The sequence below is a fragment of the Quercus suber genome, unplaced genomic scaffold (genome assembly GCF_002906115.3).
Source record: "Quercus suber isolate HL8 unplaced genomic scaffold, Cork oak 2.0 scaffold_28, whole genome shotgun sequence".
In the NCBI taxonomy this organism is placed as follows: domain Eukaryota; kingdom Viridiplantae; phylum Streptophyta; class Magnoliopsida; order Fagales; family Fagaceae; genus Quercus; species Quercus suber.
In genome coordinates this window covers 270,340-291,899 of record NW_027069493.1, presented here as the reverse complement: position 1 = coordinate 291,899, position 21,560 = coordinate 270,340, and the positions used below count along the sequence as shown (strand labels likewise).

At 34.6% G+C, this 21,560-nt stretch overlaps 2 protein-coding genes across 2 annotated transcripts; one reads left to right on the top strand and one right to left on the bottom strand.

Moving 5' to 3' along the window:
* Positions 1–654: 654 nt before the first annotated feature.
* LOC111992791 (zinc finger protein VAR3, chloroplastic) lies at positions 655–13,225 on the top strand. Its single transcript, XM_065770072.1, is given in 10 exon segments — positions 655–1,102; positions 1,921–1,943; positions 1,946–2,037; positions 2,208–2,553; positions 7,122–7,204; positions 7,321–7,391; positions 9,095–9,211; positions 11,451–11,567; positions 12,456–12,554; positions 12,678–13,225. Coding segments are annotated over 10 exon segments (1,404 nt in total). The 5' UTR covers positions 655–764; the 3' UTR covers positions 12,796–13,225.
* A 3,233-nt stretch (positions 13,226–16,458) lies between these two features.
* Positions 16,459–20,342, bottom strand: LOC111992801 (TMV resistance protein N-like). The gene is made up of 4 exons (XM_065770063.1): positions 19,495–20,342; positions 19,010–19,399; positions 16,996–18,975; positions 16,459–16,826 (listed from the first exon to the last, which is right to left on the bottom strand). Exons 1-3 carry the CDS (start codon positions 20,266–20,268, stop codon positions 17,047–17,049), a joined length of 3,093 nt encoding a protein of 1,030 aa, XP_065626135.1. The 5' UTR covers positions 20,269–20,342; the 3' UTR covers positions 16,459–16,826; positions 16,996–17,046.
* Between the last annotated feature and the right edge of the window lie 1,218 nt (positions 20,343–21,560).

Here is a 21,560-nt window from a genome sequence, read left to right as displayed (position 1 = left end):
AAAATTAAAGACTTTGGGGAAAAAAAATCTCTTAAAGTGCAATTTGTAATTTAGTATTTTAGTCAAGAACCCATCTCCTATAGTCCTATTATCCAAAATGAAAAAGAAAAGGGACCGTTTGGTAATATTGTTCTAATTACGTTATTTATATTTTTTAAAAATATATGTGGGTGAAAAAAATGTGTAAAAATACGTGTAATATTATTTAAATATTAAAAATTATTATTCTAGTTACACTACCAAACAACCTTATAATCTTTAAAAATTAGGGATTGTTTGGTAACATTATTTAATTAATGTTATTTGTATTTTTCTAAAACATATTAGGTAAAAAAAAATATATATATATATATATATATTTATATATTTTGGAGAAAGTTTCAACCTATGACGTCCGCTCCTGATAATAGTTTTTTATTATTAGACCAAGACACCAATCAGTTTTTAGTGTGGGCAGGGATTGAACCCTAGATCTCTTATTTTTTAATGTAGGTGGGGATTGAACTCTAAATCTCTTATATAACTATCAAAGACTTTATCAATTGAGTTAACTGTAACTAAAAAAAATATATAAAAATATGTGTAATATTATTTAAAAATTAATAATATGTGTTTAAAACACGTATACCAAATTGGGACTTAATTATCTTCCAAATGGTGGTGAGAAGGAAGGAGGATATATTTTGTAAACCCTGCCTGCGTATCCATTTATAGTAAAACCTCACTCACTCTCACAAAACCCCGGCCGCTGATAAGAAAGAGAAATGTCAGTCTCAAAATTCTTACACTTGGGAACCGCTCTCTCCCTCCATAACCGCTTACCTCTCTCCCCACTCCCACGTCTCTTACCAAAAGCCCTACAGTTCCACCCCCGCTACTGTTCCACCGCCTCCTCCGCTGCCGTCGCCGCCGCCGACAGCACAGAATCTCTATGCTCCCCCGACCCCCACCCGTGGCCCGAATGGGTGACCTTCGTGGACCGCTTGAAGTCCAAGGGTTACTTCACCGAATCCTCCTCTCCAACCGATAGCGTTTACAAGGACATGGGAGTCGTGAGAGACGCTTGCCTTAGCTTCGCTCGTGACCGATACGATGTCTTCAAGTAAAACTTTATTCTTCATTTTTTTTTTTTAAATTCCGAAAACAATGACTAATTACATAACATGCATGTATAAATAGAGCAAAACAATTAGCAAATAGTGGTTGTTCTATTAGTAAGAGGTCGGCTTGGTGCGATTGCAAGACCCGGTAAAAGAGGGAGCTTTGTGAACCAGATACGACTTTTTGGTACTTTGTAGTAGTAACTAGTAAGAGTGAAAAAGGAATTGGGCTAGAGCAGGAGAAAGTAGGTAATTATGCTAAATTCTTGAAAGAAATGGAATGTTGGTTGATTTTTGTTTAGCTCGTGTATACTTGCTTGTTTTGTACTCACTTTATTTAAAATAAAGGAAACGAAGGAAAGTTTGTCTACTGAATATATGTTGAAGGATTTCATGACTTTTAATAGCAAAGAACATTGTAGCTTAGTGACATTACCTGTTCTTTGTTATGAGGAGAACTAGGGTTCGAATCCCTCCTCCCCCATTGTTGTAACTATCAAATTATCAAAATATTTCATGGCTTGTAACAATACTACTATCAGGAAAATCTAGTAGGACAATATTAACATAGGTTAGGCAAAACAAATGTTGCTTTGAAAGTGAAGCTCTTAGTCATATAAATCTGCAATGATGCAGAAGTCTAATGCAATATATGGATTTTGATAATGTGGTGTGGTGACATGGCTCAAGGCCAGCCAAGTCTAAGGCCTAAATTTTACGTGTGCCATGTGGTTATTGAAGCTAAATCCACATAAGCATTGAGCTAGGTTTTATTATTTTAAATAAATCTTTAATTTGACCTTCCCTTCTTGTTATGCAGATCATTGTCTATAGACGATATTCAAAAGTTGTTGAGTGTGGATGTCCTAATCTTTACCGGAAAGCTGTTAATTCAGGAAAAAGATTGAGAGCATACGTGCGATTGGATGAAGGGGATGTATGTTATTTCTTTATTTATGATTTTAATTCTATTGTTTAAACTTTTAAGACATATCTCAGAAAACAGAAATGGTTGTACTGTATTGAAAAGTCTGAATTATTTTTCTTTTGCTATACTTTAGAAGACATTTCATTGCCTATGTATCTGATGTGTTTACTTATGTTCAGGTCTGTAGTACTTGCAGTCTGCGGGGATCTTGTGATAGAGCTTATGTGATTTTGAAGGAAACTGAAGCAGATGCCCGAACTGTGGATATAGTGCGTATATTGTTGTTCTATGCCCTAGATTCACTTGTTCTTTCAGGAGGAGAGAAACCTCCTGGTCGACAGGCAATTGAATCTTCTGCAAGGAAGTTGCTTTCTGAGTTGATTGAACTGAGTGAAACATCCCCTGATCCTGCACTTCCAAAGCCTGCTGTTAAAGCTTTGAAACAAAAGGATGACTCTTTGGATTTCATGGATGATGTACCGTCACAAGATGTTGAAATGAAGAGAGGGATTGGATGTGTCCTAAGTAAGTTAAATAAAGTTTCTTAATTATGCTTGTTTGTGATCAGTTAACTTGATTCTCTGCTTTTTGCTTAGTTGTTTGAGAAGAGGAGGATATCTCCTCTGCATGTTAGGGAGTCGAAGTAAATGAGTCTTAACGAGAAACTAGGAATCTTAACAGCCTGTGACAGTTAAAACCAAGAAAAGATATTGATATCAAATGATGCTCTCTCTCTCAAAGACTTTTCTGATTGGTCTCTCTCAAAGACATTTTAAGTGCTGCCCCCATCTTAGTTTATGAGTCACTTTAAGAGATTGCAAAAAGAGGAGACCCGGAGACAATATGCATGAGTAGAACTACTTGCATATATCAGAAAAAAATTAAATGCATGAGTAGAACTATTAAACCACACCCCCCCCCCCCCCCCCCCCCAAAAAAAAAAGGAAATAAAAGGAAGAAAACTAATTTCTCTGCATTTAATTACTCATGATCACCTTAAACTTCACATTCTATGTTGCAATAAACTAGGAGATGCCTTGTCTACCCAACTAGATATTTAGGGCATCATGTGATCAGGATTTTTATTTTATTTTATTTTATTTATTTGTCTTATCTGCATCACAAATAGTAGGTCCCTTTTGTTTCATTTAATCATATTTGGTGCTTCTATTTGTCCATATTGTAACATGTTGGGTTTAATTTAGAAGCCCAATGTTTTTGTACCTATATAATCAGTGCTGAATGTATGGTATTACCTACTGAAAACTCAGGGGTCTGTTCTGTGTGCAAGAAAATGTCAAAGGAGGATTTCTTTTTGTGTCAACAAATTGACATATGACTGACTTGGTTCCTTAATATGAGGAGACCATGAGATTGCTTGTTGGCAGCTGTGCCAATTATGATATTGTGCCATTCCTCTATTATTGGTTCAATTGAACTGGCATAAGGAGGTTTGGAGAAAAAAACTAATAGTAGCCTTGGATATTATTAAAATTCCTCAACAATGTTATGTGACAAAAGCTTCCCAAAATCTAGTTGCGCTAGAATTGGAGCTTTTGTTGTCACTGTTTTGATGTTTTTTTTTTTTTTTTTTTTGATAAATAAAGATTGTCAAACCGAGTACATTGGGGATGTACTATGGGGGCACAAATCAGGAAACAAAAGAACAACGATCAAGAAAAATAGAAAAATAAGAACAAGAAAAGTGAGAAAAGACCACACTCCAATCAAAGAGAGTGTGTACAAAAAAAGACTTAAGCTCCAGCAAAGAACGTTCACAACTCTCAAAGCTTCTAGCATTCCTTTCACGCCAAATGCACCACATCAAGCAATCACAAATTTCCAAACATCAATGTGACGATGTCGTGCAAACTTTCCTTGCCAAGCCTCAAACAACTCAAGAACAGTATTAGGCATAACCCATTGAATACCAAACAAGCAGAAGACCAAAGACCACAACTCCCAAGCTATGGAGCAATGAAGAAGTAGATGATCCACCGACTCCCCACACCTTTTACACATATAGCACCATTCAAGCACTATCACTCGTCTTTTACGAAGGTTGTCTGTTGTTAAGATCTTACCTAAGAAAGAAGACTAAGAAAAAAAAGCCACCCTTGAAGGAACCTTCGATTGCCATATCATTCTTCATGGAAAGGAAACAAGAGTAGGAGGGTAGAAGGAGCTATAATAACCTCTAACCTCAAAACATCTATTCCTTGCAAGCTTCCAACAAACCTTATCTGAGCCAAATCCCCCCACTGTCGAAGAATAGACCAACCCCATAAACCGGTCAAAGGCTTCTTCTTCCCAATCTTGTGGTGGACGACGAAATTGCACATTCCAATGAAACCTCCCCGCATACCAACCCATAACTTCAGCCACCGAGGAATCCTCAGACCTACTAAGGCAAAAAAGCTCTAAAAAGGCCTCTTGGAGAGTACAATCCCCATACCACACATGCTTCTAAAATTTCACTCTAGTCCCATCCCCCACATCATAAACAAGGAATTTAGAAAAGTTCAACCAGCCACTTCTAATGTATCTCCACAAGCTGACCCCATAAGGACTTGTCACCTTTTTTGTACACCAACCATTCCAAATGTTCTCATATTTTGCCTCTATAACCCTCCTCCATAAAGCATCAGTCTCCAAACCATACTTCCACAACCATTTTCCTAGCAAAGTAGAATTAAAGTTTCCTAGCCTTCTTATACCCAACCCTCCATCCTGCAAAGGCCTACAAACTTTGGCCCAATTAACTAAATGTATTTTAGGTTCACCACCAATCCCATTCCACAGAAAATCTCTTTGTAATTTCTCCATACGCTTTGCCACCTTACTTGATAAAAGAAGAAGGGAAAGAAAGTATGTAGGTAAAGATGAGAGTGAGCTTTTAATAAGTGTCGCCTTACCCCCTTTAGATAAATACATTCTCTTCCAACCTGCTAATCTCCTCTCCATTATCTCCAGGATAGGATTCCAAACAGATAAATCTTTAAATTTTGCACCTAATGGAAGACCCAAATATTTCAAGGGCAAAGAAGAATGCCCACATCCTAGCAGATCCACCAAAGCCTCCAAATTGTATACCCCACCAACAGGTATCGACTCAGATTTTCCCAAATTAATATGAAGCCCTGAAACCTCCTCAAATCTAGCCAGAATTGCCCTCAAATTAGCAATTTGAGAAGGTTCAGCATCACAAAAAATCCGAGTGTCATCTGCGAATAAAAGGTGAGACACCATTATTGATGTACTAGCCATACTACTCATAGAAAAGCCTGAGAATTGCCCGGCGGAGGCAGCCACATCTAACATACGACTTAATGCCTCCATAACAATATCAAACAACAAAGCAGATAGATGATCCCCTTGCCGAAACCCCCTAGAACTTCCAAAGAAATTAGATGGGCTACCATTGATCAGAATAGAAAACTTTACGGTTGAGATGCAATACCTTACCCATTTTCTCCATTTCTCTGAGAAACCACAACGCTGAAGCATATACAACAAAGAATCCCAACTTTCTTGAGTTTGTTTGTGGTTGTTTAGAGCCTTTCTTTTGTTTGACCACATATCAATTAATCATCAACATAAACAACCACAAACAAACTCAAGAAAGTTTTGAGTACGGTACCTATGTCATAACCTGCACATGAAAGTGCTCAATGCATTAAAGAGTCCAAATGGCATTACTAGCCAATTGTAAAGCCCATCCTATGTCTTGAATGCAGCTTTCCACCACTCATTCTAATTTGATGGTAACCCCCAAATCTATTTTGGAGAGCACCTAGGATCCAATTAACTTATTGAGATTATTTTCTAATTGAGGAATTGGAAATCAATACTTGATTGTGTTCTTTTTAATGACCCTACAATTTATACACATTCTCCATAGTCATCCTTCTTAGATGTAGGCAAGGCAGGGATAGTACAAGGGCTTTTGCTTTCACGCACTAAACCTTTGGCAATCAACTCCTCGATCTATCTATGTATTCGTCTTCTTGTTGTAGATATGGCATTCTATAAGCAGGTAGATTTAGCAGATCTTCCCTTGGTACTAATCAATAGCATGTTGAATGCTTCTCATTGGTGGCAAAACTTGTGGTAATTCATCACTAACTAGCTCCTTAAAGTCCACTAAGAGCCGTTGAACCTTAAGGGCACAATCATCAAACTCCAAAAGTTGTACTTCCTTCCCAACTTTGCAAATCAAGGCAGACATTACTCATTTACTCCCATATCTTAAAACTCAGCTTCAAACTTTGTAGCAGTCAAGAAGCCATTAGCCTTGTTGTATTGAGGTCCCGTTTGGGTGGGTGATTATGGGGGAATGCAAAAAGGGGAAATAGTGCCCTTGTTTGGTTGGGGGAGTGATTTTGTTTTCTCCCCAAATTGGGGAGAAAGAGGGGCTTAGATGGGAATTTACACATCTGCCTCTCTGCTCCCTCCACATTAGTTTCCTTTATTATTTAAATGTAATAGGGCATGGGAGTAAATTTATACAAAATCCATTTTTTATTCTCTCATTTTTCTTTTCAACCAAACAAAAGAGTTTTCCATTCTTACATTTTTCTACCCAAACCACCCCCTAGCCAAACACAAATGAGGGAAAACTAATTCTTTTTTATCCCCTCACTTTTCCATTCTCCACCATTTTCTATTCCCTTGCTTTTCCATCCCCCAATCAAAGGAAGCCTAAGTGAATATAGTGACTTATTCCTTGAAAGGATGCAAGTTATAGTTTTTATTACCCCTTCAGATTGAGTAAGTATTGGCTCTAATGTGATGGATCATGACACTGTCAATGAATGGAATCTTTCATACAATTTCATTGCATAATCCGTTACAGAAAATGGTTTTGTACCTTCTTTTCATGTGCTCTTATGTGCTAATTTTTGGCTTGCCTTGTTGAGCTTGTTGCTCTTCAATTTTTTTCTACCATTGAAACACAGTACCCTACTACCCTTCAATTGAAGCATCACAAATAGCACCTATCTTCACTCACGGGCTTCCAATCAAAATACGCCTCTTAACTAGCTTTTTAGTCTATTTGATCCCCTACATGCATCTTTCCAAAAAAACATCAGCAACTTCTATTTTGATTCCCCCATCATTCATTCAAGCAGACATACCAGCTAATCCTCCTATCCACCTTGTGCCACATGTACAGGTACAACATCATGGAAGAGGACTTTTTTGGGCTATGTGGAGCCTGGTTTGTGTTTGATTCAATTTGTGACCTGATTCTACTTGGACACATGATGATTTTAAATGGGTGATTTTTAGAGGCTTAGTCCATGGAGTAGAGGCTTGGGCCAACAGGCCCAAGGCCCCTTTTTTGGCCCCATTGTTTTAGGGTATATATCTGTTGCTTCAAATTAGACTTTACTGTTGTATTGAAAAACTGTATTGTATGGCTGCCCTTGTATGTTTCTCCCTGACATAGTAAAAACGCAGCAACTCCATGGATGTAGGTAAATTGCTGAACCATGTAAATATTGTGTCGAGTGATTGTTTTCTCTTTGTGCGATTTTTCTCAATTTTTTCATCTCTCACAGGTTTAAAATTAGGTTAAATTCCTAACAGTTTTCTTCTTCTATATCCTTATTCTCCTGACCACCTTCCAGAATATCTCAGGGTTTAATTGCCTATCAAAATCTCCATATGGGCTTTAGCTTGTTTGTGTTGCTAAAGAACTTGTACAACTTGCAAATAAATCTTCAATCATATGCCTCATCTCAGCCATCTCTGTTTCTTGGTCTTGATTTCCTCTACCCCATGACCTCTGCAGCAACCCTTAAAGTTGCAATTTTTGACACAAATCTGAATTTTGTAGATCTAGGATCTTTTTCTTTGATAATAGTTGATGTGGTGGGGAGAACTTAGGTCTAGTGTAGAAGTTGAGTTTAAGAAGAAACTCCAAAAACAAATTAGATTAAAGCGAAGAAAAGATAATTGGATTGAAGATGGAACAATTAAATATCAATGTCTAGACTCAAAGAGCTCAAGACTTATTTGTATATGAAAGTTCATGAGGTAGATAAGAAAAGTCAAATAAATACAAAATAAAAGTCAAATGCTAACTTCGTTAAAAATCAGATGCTAGTTGCATGACCTTCTAGTTTTAAAATGCGAAAGACTTGATACTATATTAAACATAACATTGAGAAATAAAAGATTATTAGACACACACTGCATTTTCCTACCATTTCATTTGTAAATATGACTTTTATTGATGATAATAGAAATACATGGAGGGTCCTAATCTCTCCCTTGGCTGGGTTTTGGATTGGTCTAGTTCAAAGACCGTTAACAGCACTAAGCCTTTTTTAATCCCCCATTCCTCCATTTATTAAAACAAAAACAAAAAAAATCTCCTCAACCCATTCCTTTCATCGCTAAAGCTGATTTTGGATGGATCACACAGACATTATTTTGATGATATTTCAATATGTGTTGTTACTTCTGTTACTTCAGTTTATTTACCACAAAAAGAAGTAGATATTAGTCTATTTGGATTGGTAAACTGAAGTTGGTTGAGATCATTATTAATTTTGTCTACTTAATATATAATGGATGTAAATAGAGTATAGACAACAAGAAATTTGCAAAATAGTTGGTTTTTTTATTGGTTAATTTACTTTGTTATTTGTATGACAAGTGCCTTCCATAAAAAGCGATAGGTCGCATGTATGAGTCCATGAATTAGCCTCTACAAAAAATGTTGTGGATAAGGCTGCCTTCCATGACCCTCCCACAGACCCCACAAAAGTTGGAGTTTTGTGCACTAGATACGACCTTTTTATTTTTATTTTTTAACTTTGGAATTTGTTTGTGTGATGAGATCACTATAGAATGAGCTCTAAAATGATGGGAAAATTTAATGCCTTTGAGAATTGGGCCTGTTTATTGGAAATTTGCTTTGCTATGATGTCAAAAAATTTTATATTGCATTTCCTTCCTTCCCACTGTGCTTGTAATAACTCATTCCTTGCTTTCCAAAATTTTCATATATGATTTTATTTGTCCATCAACTGATTCACTTGCTATCTTGTTGCAGATGCAATTTTATGAACTTCTCCAGGAATAAACAGTGCCGAGAATGCAATGAAGATGGCCCTAAAAGAGTTGGTATGGGTGATGTTGAAATGAAAAAAGGAGATTGGACCTGTTCTCAGTAAGTCCCCTTGTGTTTTATCAGCAGTGTATCATAATTAATGATAAATCTTTAACAAGGAGTTGTATTTTCCTTACAACAAGTGGGGGTGGGAGGATTTGAACCCAAGTTCTCCTCATGGGAAGAATTTGGCAATGCCACTGAGGCACAAAGCTCTTGGCAGTTGTTAAGCTCACTTTTCTAACCATTGTCTGTTGACAATCACCTGATAATGCCATACGCTGTTCTATATGTAGGACTAACTTTAATGTCATGATTTTCTAATTTTGGAATTGTTTAGTTGATGCTGCTGAAAATGCCTTGAACTGTGTGAAAGATTTGCCTGAGATCATTCTCAAGCAGGTTGTTATTGTCATTGCCTTATTATGATATAGTGGTGTGGATCATTATTTTACCTATTCAAAAAAAGATTTAGTGGCGAGATACAAGGTTCATATTTCAATGGGGATGTGAGGTGTCACATGACGTCTTTCATAAATACTATCATAGAGGCCAGGCTTTTCTTCTGTACCTTTGTGAATGTGATATATTCAATTTTCATTTGCCTTCTGGCATTTGGGTGAATGTAGATGCAGCTTGAAGAAAGATTCATGCTGAAAGTGATATTTGGAACCGGGTTTTTATTACCAAAAATTATTTGACTTGACTTCTGCACCGTTGAAATAAATAAGAGTTGGGTATATTGTAATTCTGGAATAGATGCTTAAAAAAGTAGAAATTGAAGTCATTTCAACAGGAGTATGGTATCCAATTGTTGGTTGGGAGAAGTTATTATATTGATTTCATGATGTTGTGGGACTTTTTTTGGACTTATTTCTCTTACATAGGTCTATACTATTTTAGGATGGTAAGTTTGATGTGTAATTCTACCATGTTGAGAGGATCCAATGGTGAACAGCGTCAATGCAAGAGTAAATGGTGTAGTAAAGTTTTGAGAAGAGTTGCATTTTTTGTTTTGACAGCTGCTTTGGGAAAATCTTATCAATAAGAGAAATGTTTTGGTGGTTAGAATGGTAAAATTCATTGTCCAATCCTACTATGACTCGTTGAGAGGATCCAACAATAAATTGTTTCCATTAAGATAGATGGCATGGAAAATTCTGATAGGAGTTGCCGTTTTTGTTTAGGGCTGCTTTGGGAAAAATCTAAACAGTTGATAAGCTAATCACGAGGAGTATCATTTTGGTGGATTGGTGTTTCATATGTAATAGCCAATAATGCAATTGATCATCTATTGATTCATTGCACTGTTGCTAGAGAGCTATGGTCTTTTATCTTCCCACATTTGGGATATGATGGGTATTGCCAAAAGGATTATTGAGTTCTACCTTTGTGGAGAGGAATGTTTGGTTGAGATCGTGATAGTTTCATTTGGAATGCAGCTCCTGCTTGCCTTATTTAAACTATTTGGAGAGAGAGGAACTATCACACATTCAATGAGATTGAGATGATGATAATGGAATTTAAATCTTTCTTTCAAAGATATTGTGTGAGTGGATACTTGCTTTTGAAGGTATTCCTATTCTATCTATTGTAGATCTGATTAATAAACTTTTGCATACAGCCATTGTATCTTAGGATTCACCCTTTTTCAAATAAAATTTTCCTACATATAAATATATGTATGTCAGGTAAAGGTAGTCTGTTGACTATCAGGTACTAACTGCTGATCGGATGGTTTTTATAAGACTTTAGTTTATCGTAATTTGTAGCTTTTAATGGTTTTTGGTCTTCTCTTCTCATTCTTTAAAGCAATTATGAATTTTTATACTTCATTATATGATTTCTTGTTGATAACTTTTCATAAATTATTGGTTTGACAATTGTTTCAATCAGGCTTAGAACCATGCTTTAATGCTTCCACTTTTCTTTTACTTGTCAGTCAATGATTTTCTCACTCTATCACATGCTGATGGATGTTAGTAAATGCAGTATAATATTACACATAAATTTTTGCTTTTATGGTTTTGCCTATAAATACGTGGTATAACATATAATGTTTAGTTATATAAATTTTTTTTTTTTGGACAAGATATTTAATGTATATGGTTTGGCAATTAGTGAAACTTTATTTTTCATGTTTGATATACTACTACCAGTCATGCTGATGACAACTTCTCTCCTGTTGTTCCCTTCTCTGGTTTTCTTTCTCTAGTCCATGCTGTCATCAATTGCTTGACTTTAACGCGTCACATACTTTTCTTGGTAAGCTGACTGATGCCATTGGGATTTGTTACAGATGCAATTTCCTGAATTTTTCTAGGAACATACGTTGCCTAAAGTGCAAAGCAGAGGGGCCAAAGAGGGTTAGTGCAGCCGAGGTTGAAATGAAAAAAGGAGATTGGAACTGCGAGCAGTATGTTTCCTATATTTCTTTTCTGGCCAATCAAAATAAACTTTTACTTTTCTGGAGAATGAGCGCTAACCTGGCACCTCCTCCCCTTTCAAGTGTTAGGTGGAGGGTGAGGTGGTGGGTGCAAGACCCACCGGATGCATGTAACTTATCAATAAAAAAATGATATAAACCTCTATCACTACTTAGTGTAGCTCTACTCTCTTAAAGGCTATTAATAGCTTTTTGTGTCATATTTGGTGTTTACAGTTTTGTATTTTCCTTATATGGGTGCTTTTCTTCCTTTTTTTTTTTTGGTGGGTGGGGGACCTGTGGAACCTGTGGATTTGGAATTATTTTGTTCTGATCAAATCTATTTTGCTGCAAAGCGTTCAAACAAAATATGCTTCAAGCCAAATTAAAAGAGTTATGCATGTATATGTAATGGTCCTGCTTGAACACATTTCTTTGTGCATGCATGTGAAACATCAAGTTTGAATAATAGAAGCTACAAGATGTGAAAGAGATTCCTTTAGTTGCTCTTGAGAAAAGTCCTAGTTTACCAAACCTGCTTATAGTATGTCCTCAATTCATCATTTATAAAAGTATTTGTTGTAGACTCTGCTCTTGTGAGAATATTCTGCTTCACATCTTTTTTTATTTATGTAATTATACTTCATTTTTTTGTGTGCAATGAATAATAAATAATAATAACAAAAAAATCAGGCCAATCTCTACCTTGGTTACTGTAAGAAGTGTTAAGAGGAGGACTGAGAATAATCCAGTCATAGGATTATCATTTTTGATGAGGATTATGATCCATCTACTTTTGGTCATCACTGTTTCTGTTAGGCTAATATATTGTTTTTTTGTGAATTGGTTCTATCCTCATGAATTAGCTTCTTTCTGTAGGTGTGGTTTTATGAACTTTGCTAGTAATAGGAACTGTTTACGCTGTCGAGTGGCACGTCCTAAAAGACAGTTAAACCCTGGAGAATGGGAATGCCCCTCGTGAGTTTCTCTCTCTCTCTCTCTCTCTCTCTCTCTCTCTCTCTCTCTCACGCGCACACACAGCTCATATCAAATTTCAATATTGACTGAAGAATTTATTAACACATGGGTTGCTTTCTGTAGATGTGATTTCTTGAATTACAGAAAGAACATGGTATGCCTGAAGTGTAATTGTGAACGCCCCAAGGAAGCTGCAGCAGCTTCTGAATATGAGGAGCAGTTATGGAAGCGGCCTCACTAGTGGTTTTTATCAAAAGATCAAAAGACTTGGTTTTTGTGTATTTTTCCCAAGACGTGACCTTGGATGCTCATAATATCAGGTTGGTGACCAAAGAGTGCAAAATTAAGCTGAAAATATTGATGACCAAAAGAGAGCACAATTAAGCAGAAACAGCTCGTCTCTCATCAAGCTCTGTTTATTATGATGTTTTTTGGGCTTCCACAACTACTTGATTTTGGTCTCTTACCATTCTGTTAGTTCTGATGTTTCTCCAATTCTGAGAAATTCATTGTTAGGAAGGATTTGGTGGTTGTCAGATTACTTGAGTAATGTATAGCTTGCGAATGGAAGTAAGCATTGTGTCTGTAGATTCCTGTTGTTTCCATACTGTTAAGGTTCTCTGCTTTCACTAGACATGGTCAGTATTCACAAATCATCTGATTTAATAGCACATGAGTGGTCAATATCCCTGTAGCTCAGCTGTCACTTAGTTTTTACAACAAAGTCGTCTACGGTTAAAATCTACCGCCCCTCACTTTTGAATTATCAAATAAAATGAAATAATAAAGCATGGGTAATTGGAAGAAAATGTGCGTTAAAAATATATATATTTAGAAGATTTAGGTTTAGGCTCCAAAAGTTTCTGTCAATATTTGGGCTGCAGAAACACGGAGCATTGGCTAAGGTAGTTTAAAGGCGTTAACATTCATGGCAGTTGAATTTCCGAGAATCAAAGAGTAATTAAATAAATAAGAAAAGAATTATGGTCAAAATGCAAAAAACACCCATGAGGTTTAGGTCCATTGCAAATTGATCCTTGGGGTTTCAATTTTTTCCTTATAACTCCCTCGTAGTTTCATATCTGAAATTGACTCTTATATGTTGGAAAATTTAATTAAAAATAAATAAAGTTTCAATTTTTCCAATCTTTTGTCTACCAAATATATTTAGAAGGATTGTATGACTTTTAATAGCCAGAATTATCAAAAATGAAAAAGAAAAAAAAATCATGATTCATAATAATCCTATTAGGACAATATAAATCAGTTTAGCCAAAACACATGTTGCTTCAAAAAGTGAAGCTCTTGGTCATATTAGTCCTCGATGATGAAGAGTCTAATGCAATATAATGCAATATTGGATGATGAGAATATGGCATGGTGACATGGCACAAGGCTAGCCAAGTCTAAGAGCTAAATTTCACCTGTGCCATATGGTTATTGACTTAATGTAGCCAAATCCACATAAGCATTAAGTTGGGATTTTATTTACTTATTTTAAATTTCTTTAATTTAAGGGTTTGGTTCCTTTAAAAAAAAAAAAAAATCACCTTTTATTTTAATGAGAGATTGCCACATTACCAACTAACTAAATAAAAGGTGAATATTAAAACTCATTACCACTTATTATTGTATATTTAAAACAAAAAGGACATGTTCAATTAAAGATGTACTAGATGTAAGCCAAACCCTTAATTCAACATCACTGTTTGTTATTCAAATCAGTGTCTATATATGATATTCAAACAATTATTAAGGGCGGATGTCCGAATCTTTACTAGAAAGCTGTTAATTTAGGAAAAAAATTGAGAGCCTATGTGCGATTGGATGAAGGGGATGCATAGGGACAAAGCGAGACTTGGACAAGGGGGGGTTGCCCCACCCTATTTTTTTTTTTTAATATTAATATATATAGGTACCAATTTTTGCAATTTTGTTCTATAAAATTGCACTTTGCCTCCCTTTACAATATCATTGATTCTTTTAAGAGTACTACTATAGTTACAAACTTTTTTACAATATTTTTACAAATTGTTGAGATAGTAAATTTTTAATGGTTTGCATCTGAGTTCATTACTTACATCACATTTTTACTTACTAATAATCACTCACCACATTAATAATTTGTAAAAAAGTTTGCAACTTTAGCATTTTTCTCCTTTTAAAGGCTAGATCTAAGATCTAAAACAAAATAAAGATCTCCAAAAAATTACCCAACAACAAAAATTACCAATAATGTAGCTAAAACAATTAAGTTCAATTAACCAATTTTACCAAAAACAAACAACCTGGCTCTTTAACAAATTTTAAACCAAATAATTTTGTTCATACCTAGATGCACACATAAAAAACATAAATAAAAAAATAAAAAACTATTAGCTATTAAGCAACAGAGCCAGAGGCTAGAGTTGCTGCACGCAACCAACAGTAAGCTGCCCCCTCTAACTTCAAGTCCTGGCTTCGTCCTTGGGGATGTATGTTATTTCTTAATTTATGATTTCAATTATTTAAATTTATCAATGTATTGTTTAAACTCTAAACTTTAAATTTTAAGATAGAACATAGCTCAAAAAACATAATTGAATGTATCGAAAATGTTGAATTCTTTTTCTTTATGATATTTACTAGATCCACGACTTTATTTATCTATACTATTATTTAAGGGGCTTACCTTGTTTGGGATCCTCAATTTAGATGCCCAAAATACCCTCAAATTTATTAGTTTCTAAGGCTTAAATCATAGGATTAAATTGTAATCTTTGTGGGTAAGACTATAGGGATGGATTAGTTTCTTAATAACTAAACCCATCCTGCCCTTTTACTATTGTAATCATCATTTCATATATATAAAAATCTTTTATTTACTTTACTTGTTGTTCATAGTTAAGGATTTTGTTTCTCAAAAAAAAAAAAAAAAATTAACAACAACAACAACAACAATTTTTTTCTCCCACCTCCACATTTCTCTCTCACATTAGTTGTCAAATACTAATACAACTTCTTTTTGAAAAAAATATAAAAAATAAAACTGCTTTCTTTTTTCCCCACAAACGTCCATTTTTTTATTATCACTAACCTATTTTTTTTCCCACCTCCACATCTCTCTCCCATTAGTAGTTAAGTATTAATACAACTTCTTCTTAAAATAAAAAATAAAATAAAACTGCCATGAATAAAATGTAAACTCAAAAAATAAAAAATAAAAAGCCTCATCACACGTGGGAAGCACATGTGATGAAGCTAGTATTTATAATCAACATGATTACTTGATTTACATGATTAGATCCGTACATGTTAAATTATGTTTTTCATGGAAGATTTCACGCTAACCCATACTTACCCATTTTCCATCTCTTGAATAAAACTTGCAATGTTTCTTTGATTGACATGATTAAGTAATCTTGGTAATATATAAATCAATCCATGGTAATTTAAGCATGTAGTTAGTCTCCTTATTCCATGAAATGGTGAATATAAACATGTGTATTTGAGATTTAATGAATATACTTGGAAATGTATGATAACATGCATGTAAATTAACGGGCATGAGATTAATTGCATGTGAGAATAATATATGTGATAAGAGTAACGCTATATATATAAACTATTTTACAACATTTTTACAAATCGCTGATGTGCCTTTAATATTTTTCAAATAGTTATTGTAAATAAAAATGTGATTTTAGCAATGGGCCCATATTAGAACTAGTAAGAATTTGTCACATTAGCATTTGGTAAAAATGTTGCAAAATAGTTTGTGCTTGTAACATTACTCATGTGATAAATTCTATCTTATTTCCATGAACAATTGTGTTGATTTTACTTTCCTTGTAGTTTTTCTCATGAATTAGAATAAGGTGTGAGTATTTATTTATATATTAACATTGTAGTTAGCACTATATCACACATTAGAATAAATTGATCTAATATGTTTTCCGAAATTACTATGCAACTTGTTTTGAAAATAATCTAAAGAGAAGGTCAACTTTGGGAAAAAGGGCCCAAATTTTCTTCACTCCATTTAATTACACATTGATGTGGCATGCATCTATTGTAATCTCCTATGGAAAATTATAGCAAATACCATATATAGAGCAGCAAAATTGCCGACCCTCTAACAAAATTGAACAAAAACGATGAGCACACAATCAATTGCACATATCTTCTATCACTTTGGTTTCAAAAGAAATTGCACACATCTTCTCGCCTGCTAGCAATGTGATAATATCTCCTTGCTAAAAAAAAGTCCAATAATTTCATCGTATCCAAAATCTGGCAAGTAGCAAAAATAAGAATCACAAATTACTGAACTAGAATGGCCCATGTCACAAATTAAAAAAAAAAAAAAAGTATATGCAAAATTGCCAATGAATTAAAAAGAAAAAAAAAAAAATACAGCTACAAACAAGTTCCATAAAGAAAGAGAGAGATTGTGACTTACACCAAAAATCAGGAAAAAACGAACCTTGCAACTTCATCAAAACTGCCACTTTCATGGGGATTCCTCTTCGTCACAGTCAGAGGTTCCTTGTAATTGTGTGCTTGAATTTCCAAACAAATTTCCCAAACTTGGAATGAATCTTTCAATTAGATTAGAGAGTCGAATCCTCTTTGGTTGTGGTATGTTTACATCATTAGAGTTAGAGGTACCTTCTCCACTAGGTCCAGCCTCATCCCCACCAAAGTCATCATGACTTCGCTTAATTTTGGTATTTTTTGTTGAATCTTCTAAATCATCCTCATAAGGAGTGATGCTGCAGCTGCTAGGCCTAACCATATTTTTTTTGAGATCTTCAACATCCTGCTCAAATACCAAATGGGCACCACATTTTGTAACCTCCAAGCCTAGACCATCGGTTTCAAATGTGATCTCAATCTGACTGAATCCATTATCATCGACTTGATTCAATGCTTGTTTCCAGCCCCTATTGAAAAATAGAGAGGGAAAATATTGCAACCAAAGGTGATCCGATTTAATCTTACAAAATTCATCAGATAAAGGAAATTCCAATATGGTACATTCATATTCGTTGGCTCTAATGGAACACACAAGCACATGTGTAATTTTGGAATATCTCCAATTAGGTTGGTTAACTGGATGATGCTCTTGGAATATAAAAACAGCACATATAGCAATTCCCATCAATTTATTACATAAATCTGATGGCACTTGTGCATTTACTGACTCCCCCACACTTTGATGGCTAAACCAGCTTGGAATTTCACTTCCAGGAATTTGGAGTCCACATAACTCTTCGTCTAGCTTACAGTGTTTCTGAAACAAACAAATCATGATACTTAGAACTTTACATGAGAGAGAGAGAGAGAGAGAGAGAGAGAGAGAGACCTTGATGAAATAACGTCTTGGCATTGTTAACAACATGTCACTGTAGCCTTGATTCTCAATCAATTTTTCACAATTGAGAAGACAAAAATATGGATAAAAATCATCTTCTGGTCTTAATGATAATGTTTCCAATGAGGTACACTCTGTTGCATCAATTTCTTTAATATTTAATGGAAGCTTGGGCAATGATTGAAGACTCGTGCAACCACTCAAATAAAGTTTTTGCAGTTTAGATAGTTCAATGATGCTTTTAGGAAGGCAAACAAAATTATTTCCTCTTAGATTTAATATTTTTAAAGATGACATGGAGCCAAGAATATAAGGAATTGCCTGAAGATTGCAATAACTTAAATCCAAATCAGTCAAAGACCATAAGCCTGATAAAGAATGCTTTAACATAGCCATGGGATTTGGACTTCTTCTTCCGTGCATTAAAGGAAAACTGAGGAACTTATTTGATGATTTAGGTGATAACTCTTTACATCCATGGAGATATAGTACTTTTAGATAATTTAAGGAAGGTAGCTCTCTTATAGCAGTTTCACTTAGATCAAGCTCCTCCAAACCTTCAAGATTCCCCAAGTTCTCTGGTAATTTGTAAAGTTTTGAGCAACCAGATAAACTGAGAGTTTTTAGAGACGTCAAACTACAAATGGCATCAGGAAGACTTGAAAGCTTTTTGCAGTATCCTAAATCCAATTTAATAAGCCCAGTTAAATACTCCACAAATAATGGTAGATCTTTGATAGCAGTCTTGTTCAAATAAAGCTCTGACAAACGTGACATATTTCCCACAATCTCAGGAAACTTCTTCAATCTTGAACAACCAGAAAGAACAAAAATTTCAAGAGATTCCAAGTTGATCTTGTGTGGAAAGCTTTCAAGGCATTCACAACCATTTAGATCCAATCGAATAAGCAATTTAAGATTTCCAAGAGATTCATGAATCTTATACAATCTTGTGCAATGTCGAAGAATTAGTTGCTTAAGATTTGGGACTCCACTAAGGTTCGGGGTTTCAATCAAGTTTTGAGAGTCACTTAAGTCTATGAGTTTTAACCCGTCTAAATTCTGCTATAAACAAATAATTAATTAGATAAACTCAAGCCTTAATGAAAAGGAAGAGAATGCACATTTGCATAAATGAAAATCTTACCATAGTTCCTTTCCATAGTTGTTTGATGTTGCTGCAATGCATTATGAATTCAACAAGTTTGTTTGGTTCGAAACTTGTTGGCATAGATTTTAAAGGATATCCATGCCATTCTATAATGCGTAACTCATTAGGGAGATAATTGAGTCCTTGTGGAAGTTGCAAATTACCTTTAATTTGGCCTTGCAGTATTTGCACATTACCTCTAATGAGGCCTTGTGGAGCTTGCACATTACCAATTTTAAGCAATCTCAAATTTTTCATCTTTGAGAAGGCTTCAGCATTCAATTGTTCCTCTTTATGAATAGGTATTTTTAGAACTATGCCTTCAACTACCTCTGTTCCCTAATGACCAAGAATGACGAGTTTATAAAAATTGGAAATTATAGAAGAATATATATATATATATATATAATTTCATGTTTTGATTAGTAACTTACTGTATTATTCTTCAACACATGAAGGATATCGTCATAAAGCCACAACCTACTACGTCCACCCGGCTCTTTAGGAGATTCACGACGAACAATTTCTTGCCCCATTTCTTGTAGCAAATCATGCATCCACAAAGTTCCCATTTCATTAATGGTAATGAGACATTTGTCCACAAGAACATCAATATTGTAGTCTGGATAGTAACCAAAACTTTCTAGTATATCTCTTATGCAATATACATCATCTCCTTTGAAGAAGCATGCAATATCTAAAAATAGTTCTTTTTGTGTATCCATTAGCCCATCAAAATTTATTTTAAGTATATCCATAATGTTGCTATCAAGTTCTGCTTTTAGTTTATCTCGAGCACTCTTCCATGCATCAATTCTTCTACCAAATAATGCAGAACCTAATACTTTAAGTGCTAAAGGAAGGCCATTAGCATAATTCACAAAATCCTTAGACAAATCCCCATAATTTTCCTCAGGATGGGGTTTCTTGAAAGCTCTACAACTAAAAAGCTCCAAAGCTTCATCATCATTCAACCCTTTAGTTGTATATATATCATCCATTCCATATCTTCTCAACAAATGGCTATCTCTACTTGTTACAATAATTCTACTCCCTAGACCATACCAATCATGTTTTCCTGCTAATGCTTCTAGTTGTTCTTCTCTGTCCACATCATCAAGAAAAATAAGAACCTTCTTATTACGTAATCTGTTCCCTAAAAGATTGACTCCCTCACGAACATCCCATATGTTTATCTTGCTTTCCATAAGGATTTTAGAAAGAAGTTGTTTCTGTAAAGAAACTAGACGTTGATTTTTAGTTTCTTCTCTAATATTAGCAATAAAGATGCTAGTTTCAAAGTTACTAGCAATTTTTTTATATATTTCTTCTGTGAGAGTTGTTTTACCCATCCCTCCCATCCCGCAAATCCCTACAAAGCGAACACTACTCAACCCTTCATTCAAATATAGATCCAACATTTCCTTCACTCGGGAGTCTATTCCAACAAGGTCCTTAGAATTAGTACTTGAGAATTTGCAATTCAATTCGGTAAATATGCTTTTAAGAATTTCTTGGATAACTATTGATTCATGCCTACAAAGAAGATAGCAAAACAATCATTTTGATGGGACAAAGTTTGTCACATTATGAACATAAAACAGTTAGCATAACTATAATCTTAGCAAAATGAGACAAAGTTAGCCACATTATGAATACAAAATATTTAAGATAAATACAATCTTATTTCGTTCAGTAGTAAAAATGAAATTCAAAAAGTGTATAACATAGCACTATTTGAGGTCTGATTTGTTTGGCAAATCATACAGACTAATAGAGAACCAGGTGGTTACTTATTTAAGGAGTTATAAGAGTGAGCTTAATTTTATTAGTCCTTTGTCTTATGCTTCTTTGATTTTTATTTTCGTACACTTTTTTTTTTTCATAATAAGAAAAAGATGATAACTAATAGACCACTGAACTATTTAAGCTTCGGGCCTATTTTCTTGTTCATGACGTTTTTTAAAACCAGCTCATCAAAGCTAATGTGCAGGAAATGTGAATTAGTGAGACAATGAGGCTAAAAAGATTAGTCATCATCAGTTGTTGTGATAAGTGTCATGGTTATGGTCGTGCACTGTTGCAAATCATATCAATAGCCTTTTGAATATGAAATTTACAGCTTTCAAAATACTTCCCATCTGTTTATTTCCAAAATGTAATTTGGCCATGATCATTTTTAACTTGGTTTTTTATTTGTTATAAAGATACTTGTTAAACTTATTTCCATTTTAACATTACCTTATTGACTCCTAACTTTGTTAATAAGATCACCTATAATCTATTGATAATAATTTCAAACACCTGCTAAAATCATATGGGAATGGAAAATCTACGACGAAAAGAACTATATATGGGATTTTTTTTTTTTGATACAAAACACACACACACACACATATATATATATATATATCAGCAATACAAACCGGCAAAACTTAATTATGAACTTTGGAAATTATAAGTGTGGAGCCAAGGAGATTTAGAGCAAGTTAGGCTTAGG

Excerpts from the sequence above, each read along its gene's own strand:
- LOC111992801 (XM_065770063.1), bottom strand. The coding sequence starts at position 20,268 with ATGGAAAGCAAGATAAACATATGGGATGTTCGTGAGGGAGTCAATCTT. Across the intron at positions 19,400-19,494 it reads ATGTGTTGAAGAATAATACA|GGAACAGAGGTAGTTGAAGG; the intron begins GTAAGTTACTAA and ends CTTGGTCATTAG. Across the intron at positions 18,976-19,009 it reads TTCTCTTCCTTTTCATTAAG|CAGAATTTAGACGGGTTAAA; the intron begins GCTTGAGTTTAT and ends ATTTGTTTATAG.